Source organism: Alosa sapidissima, chromosome 16 (genome assembly GCF_018492685.1).
Source record: "Alosa sapidissima isolate fAloSap1 chromosome 16, fAloSap1.pri, whole genome shotgun sequence".
NCBI lineage: Eukaryota > Metazoa > Chordata > Actinopteri > Clupeiformes > Clupeidae > Alosa > Alosa sapidissima.
Window position 1 is genome coordinate 34,096,225 of NC_055972.1, and position 19,166 is coordinate 34,115,390.

The 19,166-nt window shown below is 39.3% G+C and overlaps 1 protein-coding gene across 1 annotated transcript in view; it reads right to left on the bottom strand.

Annotated features, from left to right (window-relative positions):
- Positions 1-14,457, bottom strand: part of LOC121685480 (serine racemase) — a 44,178-nt gene extending 29,721 nt beyond the window's left edge. The window contains exons 1-7 of the mRNA XM_042066044.1: positions 14,261-14,457; positions 12,703-13,054; positions 12,316-12,432; positions 4,810-5,051; positions 4,553-4,718; positions 4,170-4,269; positions 826-901 (exon numbers count right to left, since the gene is read on the bottom strand). Coding sequence (XP_041921978.1) covers positions 826-901; positions 4,170-4,269; positions 4,553-4,718; positions 4,810-5,051; positions 12,316-12,432; positions 12,703-13,054; positions 14,261-14,364 — 1,157 coding nt within the window. The 5' untranslated portion in view covers positions 14,365-14,457. The remainder of the gene's footprint in view (positions 1-825; positions 902-4,169; positions 4,270-4,552; positions 4,719-4,809; positions 5,052-12,315; positions 12,433-12,702; positions 13,055-14,260) is intronic.
- Between the last annotated feature and the right edge of the window lie 4,709 nt (positions 14,458-19,166).

Genomic DNA, 19,166 nt, shown 5'->3' on the forward strand with positions numbered 1-19,166 from the left:
CCATCTCTCACCTTGACTGCTTGTGAGAAACCTGGCTCCCATCCTTACAGATGGTCCAGAACACAGTGGCATGTCTGTTTTTTGATCAATCAAAAAGTACAGTACACTGCTCATTGGCCACGAGTAATGAAAATGGCCCAATTCGAGGGGCGGCACCAAGCATGCATTTGAAACTCTCACTGCACGCAGTTGGATAACTCTATGACCAATCACAACAATTCATCAGTGTCAGGGATGGACTGGGATGAAAAAAAAGGCTCTGGACTTTTTCCAAATAGTCCTTCTTCGGTGCACACACAACCCAGCTGTATCTGCATTATATGACTGTTTAAAAAAACTAGCTAATGTCAATGAAATGATTAAACACAACAGAAATACTGAAAAGCTATGCTAATCTGTTGCAGTAAGAGTTCATTGGAGAGCATGTTGCATTAATGGCAATATTGTAGCCTTTCCATTGTTCCTTGTGCCTATACAGCATTATTGAAAACATGATAATGTTGATAGTTTTTTATGATGATAATTGGCATTGTAGAACTAGTGATATATTTCATTAGGCCCAAGTGAAGCACATTAATTTTGAAAGCAAGACACCTCTTGGCAGATGAGCCATTGAGCCGGGCCGACAGGTGTTGGACATTCTGGACTTTTCAGAACATCCAGATGGCCAGTCTGGCCTTGCACTCAATTGTGGGTCGCTTAGGATAAGGTAAGGTAACTCATCTTGGTAACTCAAACTTTTCAAACACAGCTTTAATATTGCTTTCTCTATCACCTGTTGCATAAACAGTGGAAAGTCAGAGTAAATGACTGAATATGTAATACCTCACTGTGACAACTTTGTTCACAAGCTTCTTGGCAAGCTGGAAAGAGTTTGTCCCCATGGAATGTGCTACCAGATCTGAGGAGCAGAAGATTCGTCAATGATATCACATACAATGTAATATTCAAAATGGCCATGAAATCCTTAATTCAATTTAAATTGTTTTATTTAAAATGAATGTCAACGCTTGTACTAATATTCAATTTTATTCAAGTGTATTTATAGCAATTTATAGCGATTGTCTGAAGGTGCTTTGCACCGCCTAGAGCCTGAAGCCCCTAAGACGAGCACTACGATGACCGGGGCAAGGAAAAACATCCTTATAAGGAGGATCGGGAGCAGAACATCAGCTTGCTTGGGACCACCCAGGTAGAAAGATAGAGATATAACCCTATCTCTTCGGTAGAAGGAAAGTAGAGTTCATACACATACAGTGCCTATAAAAAGTACCCCCCCCCGCCCCTTGGATATTTCCACCAAGCAATTGCATAAATATTCACCCCCTTCAAGTCAGCATTGAGTAGATGTACCTTTGACCTCAATTAAAGCATCTGCGGGGAGTCTCCGTGGATAGGTCTCAATTAACACTCTGTAAAGCGCCATGAGGCATGTGTAATGTTTTAGCGCTCTATAAGTGAAATTAAATTGAAATTGAATTAGGCTTGCACATGTGGATACTGCAATTTTACTCAATTTTTCTTTGCAAAACTCAAGCTCTGCCAGGTTAGAGGGGGATTGGGTGTGAACAGCCCTTTTTAACTCCAGAACATTCAAACCATTTCTGTATAGTTTTCGCTGTAGGCTCATTGTTTTGCTGGAGAGTAAATCTTCCCCCAAGTCGTTTCTCTTGCAGACTTCAGATTGTCCTCCAAGATTTCCATATATTTTGCTGAATTAATTTTACTTTTACCTTTACAAGCCTTCCAGGTCCTGCTGTTGAGAAGTATCCCCACAGCATGATGCTACCACCACCATGCTTCAAATTAGGGATGGTGTGTTTTTGGTGATGTGCAGTGCGGTGTCTGACAAAAATAGCATCTAGTCTGATGGCCAAAAAGCTCAATTTCAATTTCAAAACAAACCTTCTTCCATTTGACCTTGGAGTCTCCCACATGTCTTTGGGCGATCTTTAGTCGAGATTTAATAAGAGCTTTGCCACTCACCCATAGAGCTTTGACTGGTTAAGAACTTGGGCAAAAGTCGCTGGGCCCCTGAAATCCTTCCATCCGTCTGTGAACAACGCTGCACTTCCAATGTCTGGTCAGAAAGATTGCTCAGGCCACTGGGTCTACTCTGCGGGAGATCTGCTGCTGACCTGCGAGCTACCATGCTAGCATTTAACTTTAGGTGTCTGGAGTCTGGATTGAGGAAGGAACTCCGATAACAATGAAGTAATGAAACAACAAACTGTCAAAGCCCACCGAGATCGCCCATGACTTCAGACTGTTCTGTGCTTCCAGTGCTCTCCAGACTGCCAGTAAATCCTCTGGGTTGGTCTGTTATATGGACACAGCTGTGCTCTGTTTCACACAAATCATCATTGCCCATGTGCATTTTTCAGCTGGTTGGATGCCAGCAATTGGACATTTTTTATATATATATAATTTTATTTATTTATTTTACTTTTTATTATTTGTTAATTTTGTTTGTCTGTCTGTCTTGTATGTCTTGATGACACGGTTACGCTGGCAATTACGCCGCTCTGTCTGGCATCTTTTGTCTTGTGTGTTAATGTCTTGTGTGGAGCGCTTTGGGTTGCACTTTTGTGAAATACGCTATATAAATAAAAGTGACTTAAGTATACTCTTTTGATCCTGTGAGGAAATTTGGTCTCTGCATTTATCCCAATCTGTGAATTAGTGAACTGATCTCACATTGTGTTCATGGGGAAAAGTTCCTACTGAAACCAGTGCGAAATTGAAAAAAGCTTTGTTTGAAATCAGAGACATTCCCCCGCCCTATTTTCCCCTGAATCCAGGCATATTCCTCTAGACTAACTATCCTATAACTCCCAAAAGTGACAAAAAAACTCCAAACTCTTATTATTTACATGTTGTGACTTGTGTAGTTACAATGTGCACAAATACCAATGTAAAAATGAAGCACAGTAATTTTAAGCAGATTACATACTTAGAACTATTGTAATGTTGGCGCAGCACCACTATCTTGGTGCAATCATTTGCATGCAGCACCTGAAAAGCCCTGTAGTAACTCGTTTCATATTTAGATGTTGCATGATGAGTGAACATATTAGGCTTAGGCTACTGAATACATCTTGCATGCCTGTTCTTTGCCACTTGTGAGTGTCCGACAGTGTGTGGTATGCTGTATCCTGTGCAAGAATGTTTTGGGGTATCATTAAAAAAAGAAATTTGAAAATGATGAAGAGGTTGAGTAAGATAGGCTTATGACGGATATAAGCTAAATAATTATTTAGGCTTATGACAGATAGATTAAGACACATGCTCCATATTATAAGTAAGTATACTGTAAGTATATATATACTCTTTTGATCCCGTGAGGGAAATTTGGTCTCTGCATTTATCCCAATCCGTGAATTAGTGAAACACACTCAGCACACAGTGAACATACAGTGAGACGAAGCACACACTAATCCCGGGCCGGCGCAGTGCTACAACAGCGGCACTCAAGGGCCTTGCTTAAGGGCACTTCAGCCGTTCCTACTGGTCGGGGTTCGAAGTCCAAAGCGCTAACCAGTAGGCCACGGCTGCCCCAACTAGCCGACTCAAAAACTTACAACAGCATCAGACATGGAAATATATAAAAAAGAAAATGCAAAAATCGGCTTCCATAGATACGGGAATCTAAAGAAATCAGGTCCTTGGATGTCCAAAAGAGCCTTTTGGGCTACCATTAGAGTTCTAGTTCTTGTCGGACTTAGCAATAGTGAATAAGGGGGCAGGACATAGTGAAGGGTCACTTGGATAGATCTAACCAATAAGATCAACGAAATATATGAATCCCATAGGGAATGTACAGTTGTGTTTATAAGTTTACACACCCCTGCTAAAGTTGATCTTAATGCCTTAATTTAAAAAATGCGGAAAAATCCAACCTTTAAGACACCAATTTTCTTGAATAATGTATCGTAAATAAATAAATGCTATTTATTTAAGTGAACACCAAAGTTTGACACCAAAAGAATGTGGTGACACATGAATAGAAAGTTAAAAGACTGGGGGTCCTGCTTTGCTTATTGAAATTGAATTTTGATACCTTTATGGCACAGACTTTGTAAACAAAATGTTAATACAAGTGTTGACATTTAACATAGTAAATAATTCACAAAGGATTGCATTACAACAACAAACACATGAACACATACCTCTGTAGAGCTTTCTGTTTGGGTTGCCATAGAGATCCTTAATTGGAGAGTCCGTTTTAAGAGATTGGAGTAAGAGGGGAAACTCCTCTGGTTCTACTCCCTGTTAGTTATGACATTATAAAGCAGAATTGTAATCATGATGAGCATAATTACATGTTCGACTGAACAGAATGACAGAAATGACATTTTGTATATCCTTCACACAATACTGTAGCACCTTTGTGTGATCCATGAAATTCTGAAAGATATTACCTGTACTTTTCTAATTTCCAAAATGTAAAATATCTCATGTGTTATATCAATCTATATCTCCATTATACATTTTATAAAAAATAAATGTTTTAGTTTTCATACCCGTAATGATAAGAAGCAAGCACACTTACTATGACTGATATGTTGGGATTTAGATGCTTGATTGCTGCAGCTGCACCTGCCAGGAGGCCACACTGCCCACCTGCAGGTATGATAACTGCATCCAGTTTGGGCACCTGCTCATAGATCTCCATACCCACTGTGCCCAGTCCTGCCAAGTACACTGCGCGGTCATCCCTACAGGAATGAATTAGAGATTATCACATCTTGCATTGTATAATGGTAGTATGTATCAGTGTGTGGTAGTGCGTGAATATGATGGGCTCACTCCTCAAGGCAAAGGTAACCATTCTCATTTGCCAAATGGTGCGCATGGTGCTGAGAGTCATGCGCTGTGCTGCCATATGAAATCACCATGGCCCCATATTCACGGTACATGCGTAGTCGAGACTGGGAGCTGTTCGCTGGCATGATGACAAACACAGGAATCCGCAGCTCAGCAGCATGATATGCAACTGCCAGGGAGAAGTTACAGTCTGTGGCCACAATAACACCTTTCCTCTGCTGATCCTGTGTGAAAAGAATGGGAAAATAATGCATAGAGGAGCAAGAATAATGACTTGTTCTGCACTTATCCAGTGCAGTATTACAGATGCAATATGATGGATTTGAGCCCACTTACAGTATCCTCCAGAATTATTGGCACCTTTGGTAAAGTTCACTAAAACTCGTTTGGTGATTTATTGTAATCTCACAATGAAAACAATGAGTGGTGTTCGTTGATGTTCCAAAACAAGTAGCGTAGTGAAATACAGTTTCTGTCGCGTTTTATTTGGCATTTTGTAAAATCTCATTGATTTCTGTTAGAAGACTCATTGCATGTTGATATTACTGCGCCACCGTCTATGCTTCAGGTTCAAATATTGAGCGGAAGTTTATACGCGGTTGTGAGGTGTCTGAAAAAATAGTTCCACAATAGCAAATAAGACGGCTGGAAATCATACATTGCGCCAATATATTTGATTTTAATAATCAACGAACACCACTAACCTCGGTGAGTTGCACAGTTTTGAAAACGAACGTTAAGGGTTGTTTTAGGACATGTTTGAGTAGTCAAAGGCGATTCAAAAGCGAGTCAGAAAAGTCGAGACAGGACCAATCGTCAACTCTAGTTCATCCAAAACAAACCAGAAAAGGGACTCAAAGTGCTAAATACCGGAATTTTCCTTTAAGTGCTCTCATAAAGTTTTATGTTACCCCTCGGCCGCTGCGTTCCTCCAAGGAATGCCATCTGGCACTGCCACCCTCACACCCACGGCAAACCAGACGTTTTTTCATCTGTGGTCCCCCGATGGTGGAACGTTTTGCCAAGTCCCAACTGAGCAGGGGCATCCCTCTCTATCTTCAAAAAATTCTTGAAGACACTACTCTGTTTCTGGTGTCTTCTTTTAGGTCTTTTAGTTTATTGAGGGGTTTGTTCACTTCCTGGTTTCCATGTGCTTTGTTCTACTTCCTGTCCCTATGTTTGTCATCTGTTCCTTTGTTTCTTTGTCCTTGTCCTTTTTTCTTTGGTCCTTGCTCACTCTTCGTTTCATCAGACCAGATGTTTTTACTTCTCATGGTCTGAGAATCATTCAGGAGCTTTTTGGCCTCTGCAGGGTTGCCAACTCTCACACATCTGGCGTGACACTCACGCTTTCAGCACCAATCTCACGCTCTCACACACACGCAAGAAATGTCACGCCAAATCCATTCTTTTTTTTTGTTTTGCAATCCGTTCATTTTTTGTTGATGACTAGACTAGACCACAGCATTTCTAAATGACAGGAGTTAGACCAACAGCAGGTAGGTCTAATATCTGCCTACAACGTTCTCAGCGCTGTTGTTGATTCGCTGACTACAGTATTTTAATCTGGTCCGCGACACCTTCACAGAATGCTGCTATTTAGATCTATGAGGCAGACGGACACAAAGTGTGGCCGCCCATTCTTCTCTGTTGAACTACTCATGAAGTAGCCTAGTCATCACACAGACATCACATGAAATAATTTTTTCTCATCTTTCATACGGTGCTATAGCCATTTGCATTTGCTGTGATAAACGGTTTGCGAGAAAATGTACTTTCAAGAAATAATCATATTACTCTACAGCTCTGCACTCATCTCAATTCATATAGGTGGAATGTCTCACAAACTTTTCGTTCAACACATGACCAACCATAAACCAGAATAAACAGCAGACCTTACCGGACACAAAGGTGCAATCCAATGCCCTGTACAATAAGCCGTTCCAGAGTAATCCGGTTTTGAAATGGTAGCAAATTTCTATATGGTTCCAACTTTGGGCCAACTTTGGGCTTTTAGTAGGATGTCCAGTTCACATTGGGAGGGGTTTCGTTATCAAACGTGGAGCGCATGGCGCAACAAGGTGTTCCTAGGTTTTTTAATCAGTCATATGGGTGGGTTTGGGGTGTAACATCATTTTAACATCAGTGATAACATGGGCCGAGGGAGACAGCATGTCTGCCTATTCGGGCAAGTATCTCCATCTGGCCAGGGCCGGGTTTTGTACACTGGTTGGCACCTGCCACGTTGGCATGATTGACGTTTCTATGTTTTAGTATAACAGGCTTTGTCTTAGGTTTTGACACGGAGACGGATCGAGGAAGCGACCCGAGGAGCATCTTCTGTCGGAAGGCTCAGCAGCCGCTTCTAATAACAACCACAACTGTTAGACTCTGCACAGTTTTACTGTTTGAGATTTAGCCTGTGTGCTGTTATTCATTGTTGTACCATCCATCTATATTGCTGATCCTGATCCCGCCGTCAAGCTTTATTGACCATCTTCAATACAGACATTAGAACTAAAACACAACGCAACAACCAGAGAATCTAACACTTTTAACCGTCATTACCAATTTGCAAATGATGGTGAATAACTACTCATTATGAGATGTACAGTATTTCGTAATATCTTTATTCTAATTATGTTTCCCATTGTAACTGTGCAATTTGTAATGCTTTGCATGGACGTGCGCTGGTGTGCGTTCATGAATGATAGAAGGATGGTGCGTGCACCTGCCAATATGACTGTTGACATGCGCTCTTAAAATAGCTTATGAACAACTCGCCATTGACTTCTGACCAGGTTTAGGTGGTGTATGATAGCGATTTTTAGACAACGCGCCAGGCCCCTCCCTAGGTTGTTAATTGCCACACCCCTGGGCGCAATGCTTAAAAAATAAACGTGCAAAATACCGAATTAAACTTTGCGGGTGAATAACAAACTTTACGCCATGCGCAGGTGCCCAAAATACAGCCCTAAGTGTCTTAAAACTGAGCTGTGCTTAAATACCTATATATCTGTAAATATTAAAATCAGAGGATATACAGCTCATGGCGAGTTTGTCTATGTAGCCATAATGATTTATTTTCACAAAATGCTAAGCATGCATGTATTTAAGTGTCTTAAAAAAAGTGTGCTTTAATTGATCAATGCATGATTTCATAACAGGCCAAATAGAAAATAAATGTTAAATGTTAAATATAGCCTAAATGTAATATTAAAATTAGATGATATAGGCTAAAAAAAGTTGAGTGGCTGGTAGATTTTGGAATCCGCCAGCCACAATGGTAGGTGGAAAAAATATTTTATTTCCATCCCTGATACATACGTACACTCATACACACATTCATATTTGTAAGTCTCAATCTGTCCATTTCATCATTTAAGGGGTTATTTGTAAAAAAGTTCTACCAGCTGGGCATGCCCGCGGACCCCCCTAGAATTGCTGAGCTACTATCTTTTTCAGGGGGGCCCTTTTATGTCTGTGCCCAGGGGCCCAGTGGCTCATAATCCTTCCATGCCACGGGGTAAAAACACTGGTCTTGTTTTCAAGTGCAATCAATAAATGAATTGTACAATTTGAAGAAACTTTTCCATTATATTAGTTTTTTTTTACATAAATCAGGGATTATACATAGCAAAAGAGTCAGGGGACAGACATTTTTTAAATTAGGTTTAGGGAAAATGTTTACACAAACTCACTATGACTTCACAAAATCTCACTCCAGCCAAACACCCAAAGTTGGCAACCCTGCCTCTGGCAAAAAAAGGCTTTCATCTGGCCACTGTACCATAAAGGCCTGATTGGAGGAGTGCTGCACGGATGGTTGTCCTTCTTTACACTCTCTTCTCAAAGGAACTCTGGATCTCATTCAGTTAAGAAATGTATCTAAAATCAAGCCTTTCCTGACATTTGTGGACTTCATAACTGCCTGCCTCCCTTTCCCACTTGCAATTGGTTAAAAATGCAGCAGCTCGCCTCCTAACCAGTGTTGTGTGTAACGCGTTACAAAGTAACGAGTTACAGTAACGTAACTACTTTTTCGAGTAAAAAGTAGTGTAACGCGTTACTACTGAAAATTTGGTAACGTAACGTAGTTCCTTTTTCATATCGGCGCAACGTTACTTTTCCCAGGGACAGATTTGACAGCGACGCTGCTTTCTCAGCTGCGTGCTTGCGCAATAGGCACAAGCTCCACACGGCAGCCTACGTGACAGAGGCTGGTAGCATGAAGTGCAATTATAGCTCCACACAGTACGTGACAGAGGCTGGTGGCAATGAAGAGCAATCATAGCAAGCGAGACACAGCCAACGCTAACTTCTGAGGGATGGAGGTAGCCTATTGACATTACTTCGAACTCGTTGAAACTAAGGGGAGGAATGTAAGTGTTAGTATGTGAGTTGTAGCCTAGCCTACACTGTCCCCTGATTTTGTCTACTGCCGTTAACTCAACTGCCAGCCTATTAATACGATTTGCACTAGCTTTGCACCAAATTTCGGAGGAGCGCCTGTTTAATGAAAGAGTATAAGGCTATAAAATAAGCCCTCATATATTTTGTGTTCACCTATATGCCTAAGATGTAGTAAGGCTATGTTATTTGATATTGTTACATAGGACTTTAGTGGTGGTGTTGAAGCCTATAAGCCCAATGTTTTCTTGTCAAGTGCTCTGTTTGTGGCATTTTTTATAATAAAGAGCACAAAAGAAATACCTGTTATGTCCTCCATAGTAGAACTTTATGTAGGCCTACACATTTAGGAACAGATATTGGGTTCTGCCCAAAGTTGACGTAACTCTTTATTCATTTAGGCTAGGCCTTTTTATTCAGTTATTCATCATCTTCTGTCCTTCGCACTACTTGTGTAGCGCACACATTCTCAGACCTGTCACCTGTCACTCATCATCGTAAGGGAGGTGTTTGGAATCATTCCCGCGTTACAATCATCAGCCAATCAAGGTGGTCACTTCAGTCAAGCTCGTGCATGAGTAATGACGTCATCCATAGCAACGAAGACTCACTCTTAGTTTAGGAGTTGTCATTTTTCCTTACTAAGAGTAGGTCTGAAAGGCTTTGTGAATAACTTTTAAGAGAAAACTCCTAGCTAAAATCTTTTAGTGCGATTTAGGAGTACTCCTAGTGGTAAGATAAACGGCTTTGTGAATACGGCCCCTGATCTTTTTCTACTAACTACCCACCCCACCCCACACACACATTAGACTGGCCCCGTCTCTACTAAATCCCATCTCAAACCCCACTTCTACTCTATAGCTTTTAACTCAGTTTAAGCTTTCTTTACCCCCCCCCCCCCCCCCACCACCACCACCACTACCATATTTTAGATTTTAGATTATTGCCTTGTATTTCTTTTTGTTCTGGTTTTGTTTGATTTTGTTTTTGGTTTCATTACAGTGCATGAAAATGCGCTATTCTGTTATCCAAAGTCTTCTTCTTCTTCCCACCAAATGTCTGCGTCTAATTCAGCTTCAACCGTTTAACATAGAAATTTCATTCATACTTTGTAACATAGGTCTTGAAAAGGACACTTGAGCAATGTATTTTTCACTTTTGTAAACTTTATACTTTTTGAGATATTAACAAAAAACAAGCTTATTTTTCCCCATAGACTTTGCATTGGCACTATGACATCACAATTGGGATAATTAAATTGATTTGCACCTGTATCAACGGGCAGCTGCTCAACTAGACCCAATCAAAGAGGCAGTTAAACTGATTGCACCTGTATCAACTGCTTTCTGCTCAACTAGGCCAACTCTCTCAGTGTCTCTCCATTCTACAAGGATATAAAGCACATTCCATCCAACTTTCTATCCATTCATCCTCTTCAAACCATTCACTCATCAATCCATTAAACTATCTATCAACATCCATTAAACAATCTGCCTATCAACATCCATTCAACTTTCTGTCTATTAACATCCATTACACTATCTACATTCAACTTTTAAACTATATACTCTGTCTCAGGCTTTAAGCATACAATCTCGCTCTCTTAAGACTACAGATCCTGTTCAACTATTTCCTCTGCCCACTGTTTTAAAATAAATGTTCTCACTACAATAATTCACTATTAAATAATTTAAACTACTCAATTATTTAACTGTTCAGCCATTTCAACTGTCAGTTGTCATGAAATATGATTGCCGCCAACTGTTTCCTCTGCCCACAACTGTTTCCAACTAGAAGTTTGTTTTGCATTTTATGTTAATAGCATTTTCATGCACTGGTAATTTCCTCGAAATTACATTTTCCAGTTACAGTGCATGCACTGTTCTGTTATCTGAAGTCATCTTCTTCTTATTATTATTATTTTTCTAACCAAAATTTCTAAGTTCTATGCTAAGTTAGCTAAATGTTGTTTACATTGTTAGCATAGTTAGCTAATTAGCAACATTAGTTAAAAAAAATTAACTTCAGCCATTCCAACTGTCAGTTAACTTGCATAACACTGTCAACTTTTATTAAGCTTTGCAACCACCATGTCTATCCTAGCATCACCTTAGTAACCACCTCTGCATTATCTATTTTAACTATACATGATATTTTACATCACAACTTTTGCATTTTCATGCACTGGTAATTCCTCGAAATTACATTTTCTAGTTTATCATTATTATTTTAATTTAGGATCTACTTTGTATTGTTATTACTATTATTTTATACTACTATTTTACTATCATTTTATTTTACAGGACTTTGGACATTGACTAATGACAACTTCAGTAAACATTAGTAATACAACAACACAAAATTTCACAATAACAAGTGGGATTGAAAGTAAACCTACAGCAGTCTTGTACAATGCTATGTACAGTAGACACAGTTCCACAAAAACCACAAGTTACAGAAGCTCAATGGAATCTAACATCCTTGCGCAATAAATATGACAAATTCCAACCCCTCTAAAAAACGTTACAAAAAGTCTGTCTGTGCTTAATGAATATTCCATAATAAACAGTTGAAGATGAATGGGGGGAAAAAGAAAAAAAAAGATTTTCTAGGGGTGGCAACAACAGTGGTATATAATTTTTGCTCTAATGCATAGTTGTTTCTTGATGAAGTAAAGGTTACATTTTTCCAATAATAATAATAGTGGAGGTGCATAAGATATTTACCATATTTGCTAGACTTGTAGTCTGTGCCGGCTATATTCAAAAATTGACAATGATTTAAAAAGAAGTTTGTGTGTAGCCTACCTATTCCATGTGCTTCATTAAACTAAAAAATATAACAGTTAAGTGATATAGCTTATTTCATCCAAGATGGCTTCATTGAGTTGTGTCGACTTTTCCAATCACTATGTTCTGTAAATAAATAAAACGAGTAGGCAATCTCTTAATCCTGGCTGGTGATGGCATAAGCCTATTTGGACACAAACAACTCTAGCTAGGTAGTCATTTGGCTGCTGATTCTGAAGCAGAGACTTGTCAATTTACCTGAAAGGTCAATACTTTATAACTGACTTACTGGTTTTAGGGAGGTAAGGAGGTGAAGTACTCCTCTCTCTTTCACAGATCCAGTATAGTTCAGGTGTTCCTTTTTCATGAAGATCTCCATGCCATATTGCTTGGACAACCTAGAGTACTGTAAGACAGAATAACATACTATGAGGCTTTTTTATTATGTCATTTGCTGCATTTGAAGTTATATGCTCAAGTGAGTTTAGAGAGGTTCAGATAGTAAGTGGCTCAAAAGCTGAAAGAAAAGCTTGTTTGACGTATTTGCTTGTATCACTGATATAATAGCATGCATGTTATGCTTTTCTCGTGGTCTTTAGATATAGGCTGCTTTTAGTTGTATTTACATTCATATTGTTAAGGGATCACAGTATAGTTGAATCAGAGGTTGACTTACTGTGCATGGCGTCTTTTGCACCCCTGGCTGAATTTTAAATGCTGCCATGCTAATCTCTTCAAAGCGAAGGTACTCGGCAGGAAGGTTGATTGTGGATGTGCACACACTGCCACACTTTTTGCTCGGCTTGACTGGGCACATTAGTTGTATCTCTGGTGCCTTCGCCACCTTAGATTCAGAAAATTTTACATCCCCATTGAGGTATTCCTCTGCACCAAAGTCCTTAAGACGTTCAGGACAAATGAGTGTAGGTCGACGGCCCACAGCACCATTGCTGACGGGGCATTTCTTCTCACAATGACCATCTTGGGCTGAGGTAGTTATTTTCTTGGGGCTTAAACGCTCTTCCTTGCTGTGATTGTGAGATTTTGAAATATAGAGATATTAAAATTTATGACACATATTTGCTAAATGCATATGCTTTGTGTAGACAACAATGTACACTATAGTATACACACAACCTTTACCTCTCAAAGTATTGTATCAAGTAACAAATAGCATGCTACTTTGACAGCCTGTAGAATGCATGAGAAAAAGGAGAATCTTGGGTATAAAGCATTATACCTAATTTAAAAATTAAATAATATACCATAAATGCTGTTGTAAAGTGACCCATATAATTGTGAGGAAATACAAAATCTACTGGGCTAACGAAAACTACACTACAAAAGAGGATGTCTGAATACACATGCTTAGTAGATCGGTGTCCTTCTATTGTCTAATTATATGAAGTTTAACTGCTTACAATACAGGATAACCCTTGCAACTAGTTGCTCATCATTCCAGAATTCATCATCATTCTAATTTAAAAATGTTTTACCATCGCTGGTCAATGAGGCTTTATACATTTAGTTACAAATGTATGTACAGCTGAGAGACAGCTGAGTTTGTATGTACATCGGTAGAGAACTACATTGTTAGCTCCGGTAAGTGAACCATTTGAGGAGCCTTATAGTCTATCTCAGAACACCATGGATGCTTGGACTTTTCAGTTGCCACTCTGAGAGATCTCTGGTTTCCTATCTTCAAAGTCTCACTTTCGTATCATTCATTTATTTTGACCTGTGTCTTAGAGACTGAATATTGTTACCACTTCCTCTACACATCAATGTACAGATCTTTGTTTTACCCGAACTGTCTGATCATGTTTTGTCTGGGTATCTGGATAGAAAGGCAATGATGGTACATAACCAAATTAAACACATCTACTATACAAGTCAATAAAAGAGTTTTGCACTCTGGAACTCAGTAATTGTTTTGGGGTACTATTAACAGAGATGTGTTGGCCTCTGGCCAGTACCCTTGAGGGGTTTGGGAGAGGTAAGATGTTCAGCAAAGGATACAACAGACTTGGTTTATACAGATATTTAGGAAGTGGTGGTTCTTATTCTTCAAATAAGAATAAGAAGAGAGGGAGGAAGAGGACACTGGGGAAAATGTACTAAAGAAACTAAAAAGGAGGTTTCTATGTTGATTATGTAATCTCTGGCAAACTATAAAACATTTAGATTTGGAGCAGAAGACAAGAGGAAAGGATTCTGTGTCTGTTTTCTCCCACCTTTGCCAGAAGGGGTCATACTCTTCATTGTCGCTGAATTCCACTCGCTTTGGTGACCCATCACCGATATAATTTGCATAGAAAATCTGAGCAGCGAAATTCATCCTGGAGTGCCGACTGTCCTGTTATACTGTTGTTGTCCTTGGATTTACACTGTGGTATGTTTCTCTGACTAACTGTCGTGTATGAGTACCACAGTTGCGAGCAGTTGGAGTGAACACACTTTCACTGTGTTGCCTCGGTCCCCGTGTAACACTATTTAAGGAGGGATTACTCATAGGTACTTGCTAGTCGGAGTCCTAGTCCAATTGGTCCTCTTGACTTCTATCCACAGATATTTTTATCCCAGACTTGGATTATACCCCGGTTTTACAACCTCTGACGTGTGTTAATCAGACTCTCTAAGGGGATAGATTGGGACTTAATGTTTATCTAAGGAACAATGACCTACAGCTACTGGCAGAAATGCAACAGGATCAAAGATGAGACCACTGAGGCTGGAGAACGTAGTACATACTGTAGATTTTGAGCAGAACCTGTAATTGAAATATCAAATCGGTTCATTAAAATATTGTCATGACTTTTATTACCTCCAAATCAGCTTAAAGTTCCAAACTTTTATTATTAACTTTATTAGTGACTTTTATTACCTCCAAATCAACTTAAAGATGTGAACTGACTTTTAAAGTTTATAAATCAATCTAGATCACATAGGCATTCTCAGTAGGATTTTTTTTCTCAATAATAAATCCAACAATACTACGTATTGTGGCAACATTAGATTAGTACAATAGATTTCCAGTAGTTTGTATCATCAACTGAAGCCCACATTCTAGCAATGCTTCGAAGGAACATATTGACAGGTTGCAAGTACACAGAGATAGCTGAAGGGGCAAAGCCACTGGAGCAGTTTTAGGATTAACAGGCTTAAAGGCCGTGCTTAAGGACAATGGCATTAGTTGTCCTTTGTATTCCCTTGTTATATTCAAACCTGATTCCTGAGTCTTCAATTGAACATTTCCTTAGCATCATTGCAATTTATCAGTTTCTGTTTTGTACTAAGCTCATTAATTTATAGTACACAATTCAACTAAAATGTCTTCAAATAAAGCTTATAGAACAAAAATTATTAATTTTCAAGGGGTCTAAATCTAGTTCTGTCTGTTCTGTTTAATTCAGTTACATGTTTTTAATTAGTTAATCATTTGGGATGTATTTATAGTATTGTGGTTTTTGAAAGAAAAAAATGGTGTAAAGGTCATGAAAGCAGTGCTGTTAAAGGAAAGTGACATCTATTTAGGAGTCTTACAGCAGACGAGCAGTTAGACAGCTTACAAGATTTCTCCAGACATGAGCAGGGTGAGATTTACTGAGGGGGGGGGGGGGGATCTCGCCCCTTCTGGTCTTCATATCCCCGTCTCTGCTTAATATGTATCCCCAATGGTGACAGCATTAGTAACCGATATAATCATAGTCCATAAACAGCAAATAGTCTTCCAGTCTGGGTGCACTGGAATACCCACAGGACGCCCCCCCCCCACCTCCCCCAGCATTCTAAATCAATTTTATGCACTTATTGTTATGTAGCATAGTCATATTATACACCATCTCAAAGCTTTGAGTCTTAGGAATCCATACATGACAACCTTGTTCATATTTGACATATGTCAAATAGGGCTGCAGCTATCGATTCTTTTTGAAATCGAGTATTCTAGTGATTATTTAATTGATTAATCAAGTAATCGGATACAAAATAATTTTGCGTTATTAACTCATTGAATGCCGAAAACGTAATATTACGTTTTTCCTTCCCATGCGTTGAGTGCCAAAAACGTAATATTACATTTTTAGTTTTTTTTTTAAAAATTACTCTAATACACCTTATATGTGATTTTGGGAACTCTGTGATGAATGGAAATGAAATATATGACGATCGAAAACTCATGAAAACGCACAATCTGGACATTTTATCTGGACATTTTATCATAACTCGGTTGCCGCTTTGGGTCGAATCAGTGATGCATGCACGTCAGCTCAAAACCAGGCCATTTTCGTGGGTCTATCACTAGGTGGCAGTCTCGCTAGGTCACTTCCTGGAAACTTTACAGGCAACACTTAATTTTTCATGAAAGACGTTATATCTCCATTTCTAGAAAAAAAAAACAGCGATTTTGATTAAAACTAGCTTGGGATTTCTCAGGAACAGAGGCGTGTAGAAATACACGGTTTGCACCAGAGCTTAAAGTCTCACCTTTCAAACGAGCCATTGTATGTGTTCATAGCTATAACACAGAATATGCTGTGGCTGTACAAAAATCATCAACAATGGTTGCTGGCACTCTAGGACAAAGCTTCCGAAAACAGCTTGGCATTCAATGAGTTAAGTGCAATGTATTAATAAGCACAACAAATGTCATGCTGTAAACTAGCCCTAGTCACTTAAAAGTAAATTACAGTGCAGTTATACTACCGAACAGTGCATTACAGTAGTATTTTCATGTTCAAAATACTGCATTTCTGCAATAAAGTACAGTAGGCTACTATGCAGTACTATGCAGTTTTTTCGTGTCTAAAATACTGCATTTCCAGCATTAGAACTGCACATATTTCCTCCTAAACTGCAGTTTTGATACTCAGAAAACTGCAGTTTTGACACATGAACTAATGCAGTTATTTTTTTGTAAGGGCAATAATGTCTGGGGTAGACCTATAACAAACATAAATCGGCACCTATGATGAATGGTACTTCAAGTATGTGTTATTTTAGATAGATTGCTGCTGGGCTATATGTCTTGGTTCATGTCAGTTAACAACTCATTGCCGTCATGGTGAAGCGCGTATCTCGCGGTTATGGAAATAGCATGCACCATAGACATAGTGTCCCGCCATAGACATTTAGCATTATAGGCTGTTTTGCATCCATTACAAACAAACATGCAATGTGAACGTCTGGGATTGGGGAGAGCACTAAATGCTCTACTGAATAAGCATAAAGTCAAACCTTTAAATGAAAAAAAAAACGCTAATGAAGTAAACTTCGTTTATCGCCTGTAACTCCATGATAACAGGACGTAACAGGAAGGCATTTGGCTGAGCAACGGAGGTTAATATGCTCTATATTTTGTCCAAATGATGTCTGTCTATCATCGTTGCACTCGGAGAAAAACAGGAATATTTCATTTGTCCCGCGTTTCTTCTACGGCTGCAAACGGGATTCACTCGCAGTTAACCAAATATTTCTTTATTAGGGCAGGGCAGGCATATTTCTGGCAAATAAATTATTTCTAAACCAGTCTGCTAAAGTCTGTAGTGAAGTCTGTCTAGGGTTTTCCAGGCTCCATTTCTTTTTACGAGATACCCTGCTCACCAGAGCCATCTGGCGGTTGTTTGGGTTGTTGCAGCGTTGATGCAGCGTCACTGGAAAAATACAAATTAAAGTCGTGTGATCCCGCTTGAGGTCACGTGCGGATACTCGAGTGAAGCTGGCCAATTTGAAGTAATGCCCACTGTATTTGGTGAGGTAGCCTAACCTAACGCCGGGTGCGTGTATGCGAGAGAGGGAGAGAGAGATGAGTGTGTGTGTGAGTTTTTTGGTGTATTGCTCACTTGCAATTTTTTTTTTTTTTTTAATGCGACAGGATAGTGGAGAGTGACAGGAAGTAAGTGGGAGGGAGAGTCGGGGTGGGATCCGGAAAGGACCACGGGGCGGGAACCGAACCCGGGTCGCCCCAGCCAGTTGCGTCACGGCTGGGGCCCTCACTTGCAATTTTACATGAATTAGTTTACTAATTAAGGTTTTCACAACTTTCACAACATATCGACTCATGACATTAGGTTACAGCCGCTACAAATACCATACATTCTTATTAGCTAATACATTAATTCAGCTAACATCTGGGCAGTTGGCTACTTTTCCGTAGCTCTCCCCAGCCCCCCTGGAAATGGGTTTTAAACCTCTGGACTACCTATGCACATTTGAACAATTTAGCAAAACATTCTTGCAATGGTTTCTAATTAAATTTGAAACAGATTCATTCCACTGTCATTCACTCTATGACTGTAAGACATTCTGAATATACCAAACGAGATTAAAAGATATGGCCGTTGTGCAATGCCAACCATGGAAGGCGAGGACATACAAATAATGGGTGTAAAAACATATATTGGTGACACCAATGAGAGACAGCATTGCCTGCGCTTAATTCAGTTTCAGTAGGATTGCGCAATTAAAGGAAGTACAGATAAGTAGGACAGTTGGGACAGTTCAAATTTATTTTATATTTTTATTTTACATTCATAACATATTTTCATTAGAAAAGATTGGTGACCTCCACCTCCTGCTCCTCCCCTGACGTCCCTGATAAGGTGGCCTAGTCTCAAGATTGGTCAATAGTTATAAACTTGCAGTGAAGTTAACCTTGTGTTAGTGTGTAAAATACCATTACTAGCATGCTAATTGTTCCTTAATAATAAACTGCTCCACTTCATCAATCACCTAACACATTAACTTTACATTGATGTTGTTTAAAAAACATAGATGATGAGACAATAGAAACAGCAAATATTAACATGATGCAATTCATAGCATGGTTAGGAGGACAGCAGCATGTGATTTGTGTGGTTATGCCCGGCTGCTTTGGGCCAAATTCAAGTTACCATGGTAAGTTACCATATTTAACCATTAAACGTTGGTTCTCCCTACATTTACCATTTAGCATTAACGTTGTGCTCACTTTTTTGATGGATTGAGGTTTGTACTCTGGCTGGGCCACTCTAAAATGTTGATATTATTCTCTGTTAACCATTTCTTGCCTTGTTTGGCTGTATGTTTTGGATCATTGTGTGGTTTAATGGTCCAATACAGGTCTCTCGGCAGACTGCCAGATCTACAGTATTCATCCAAAAA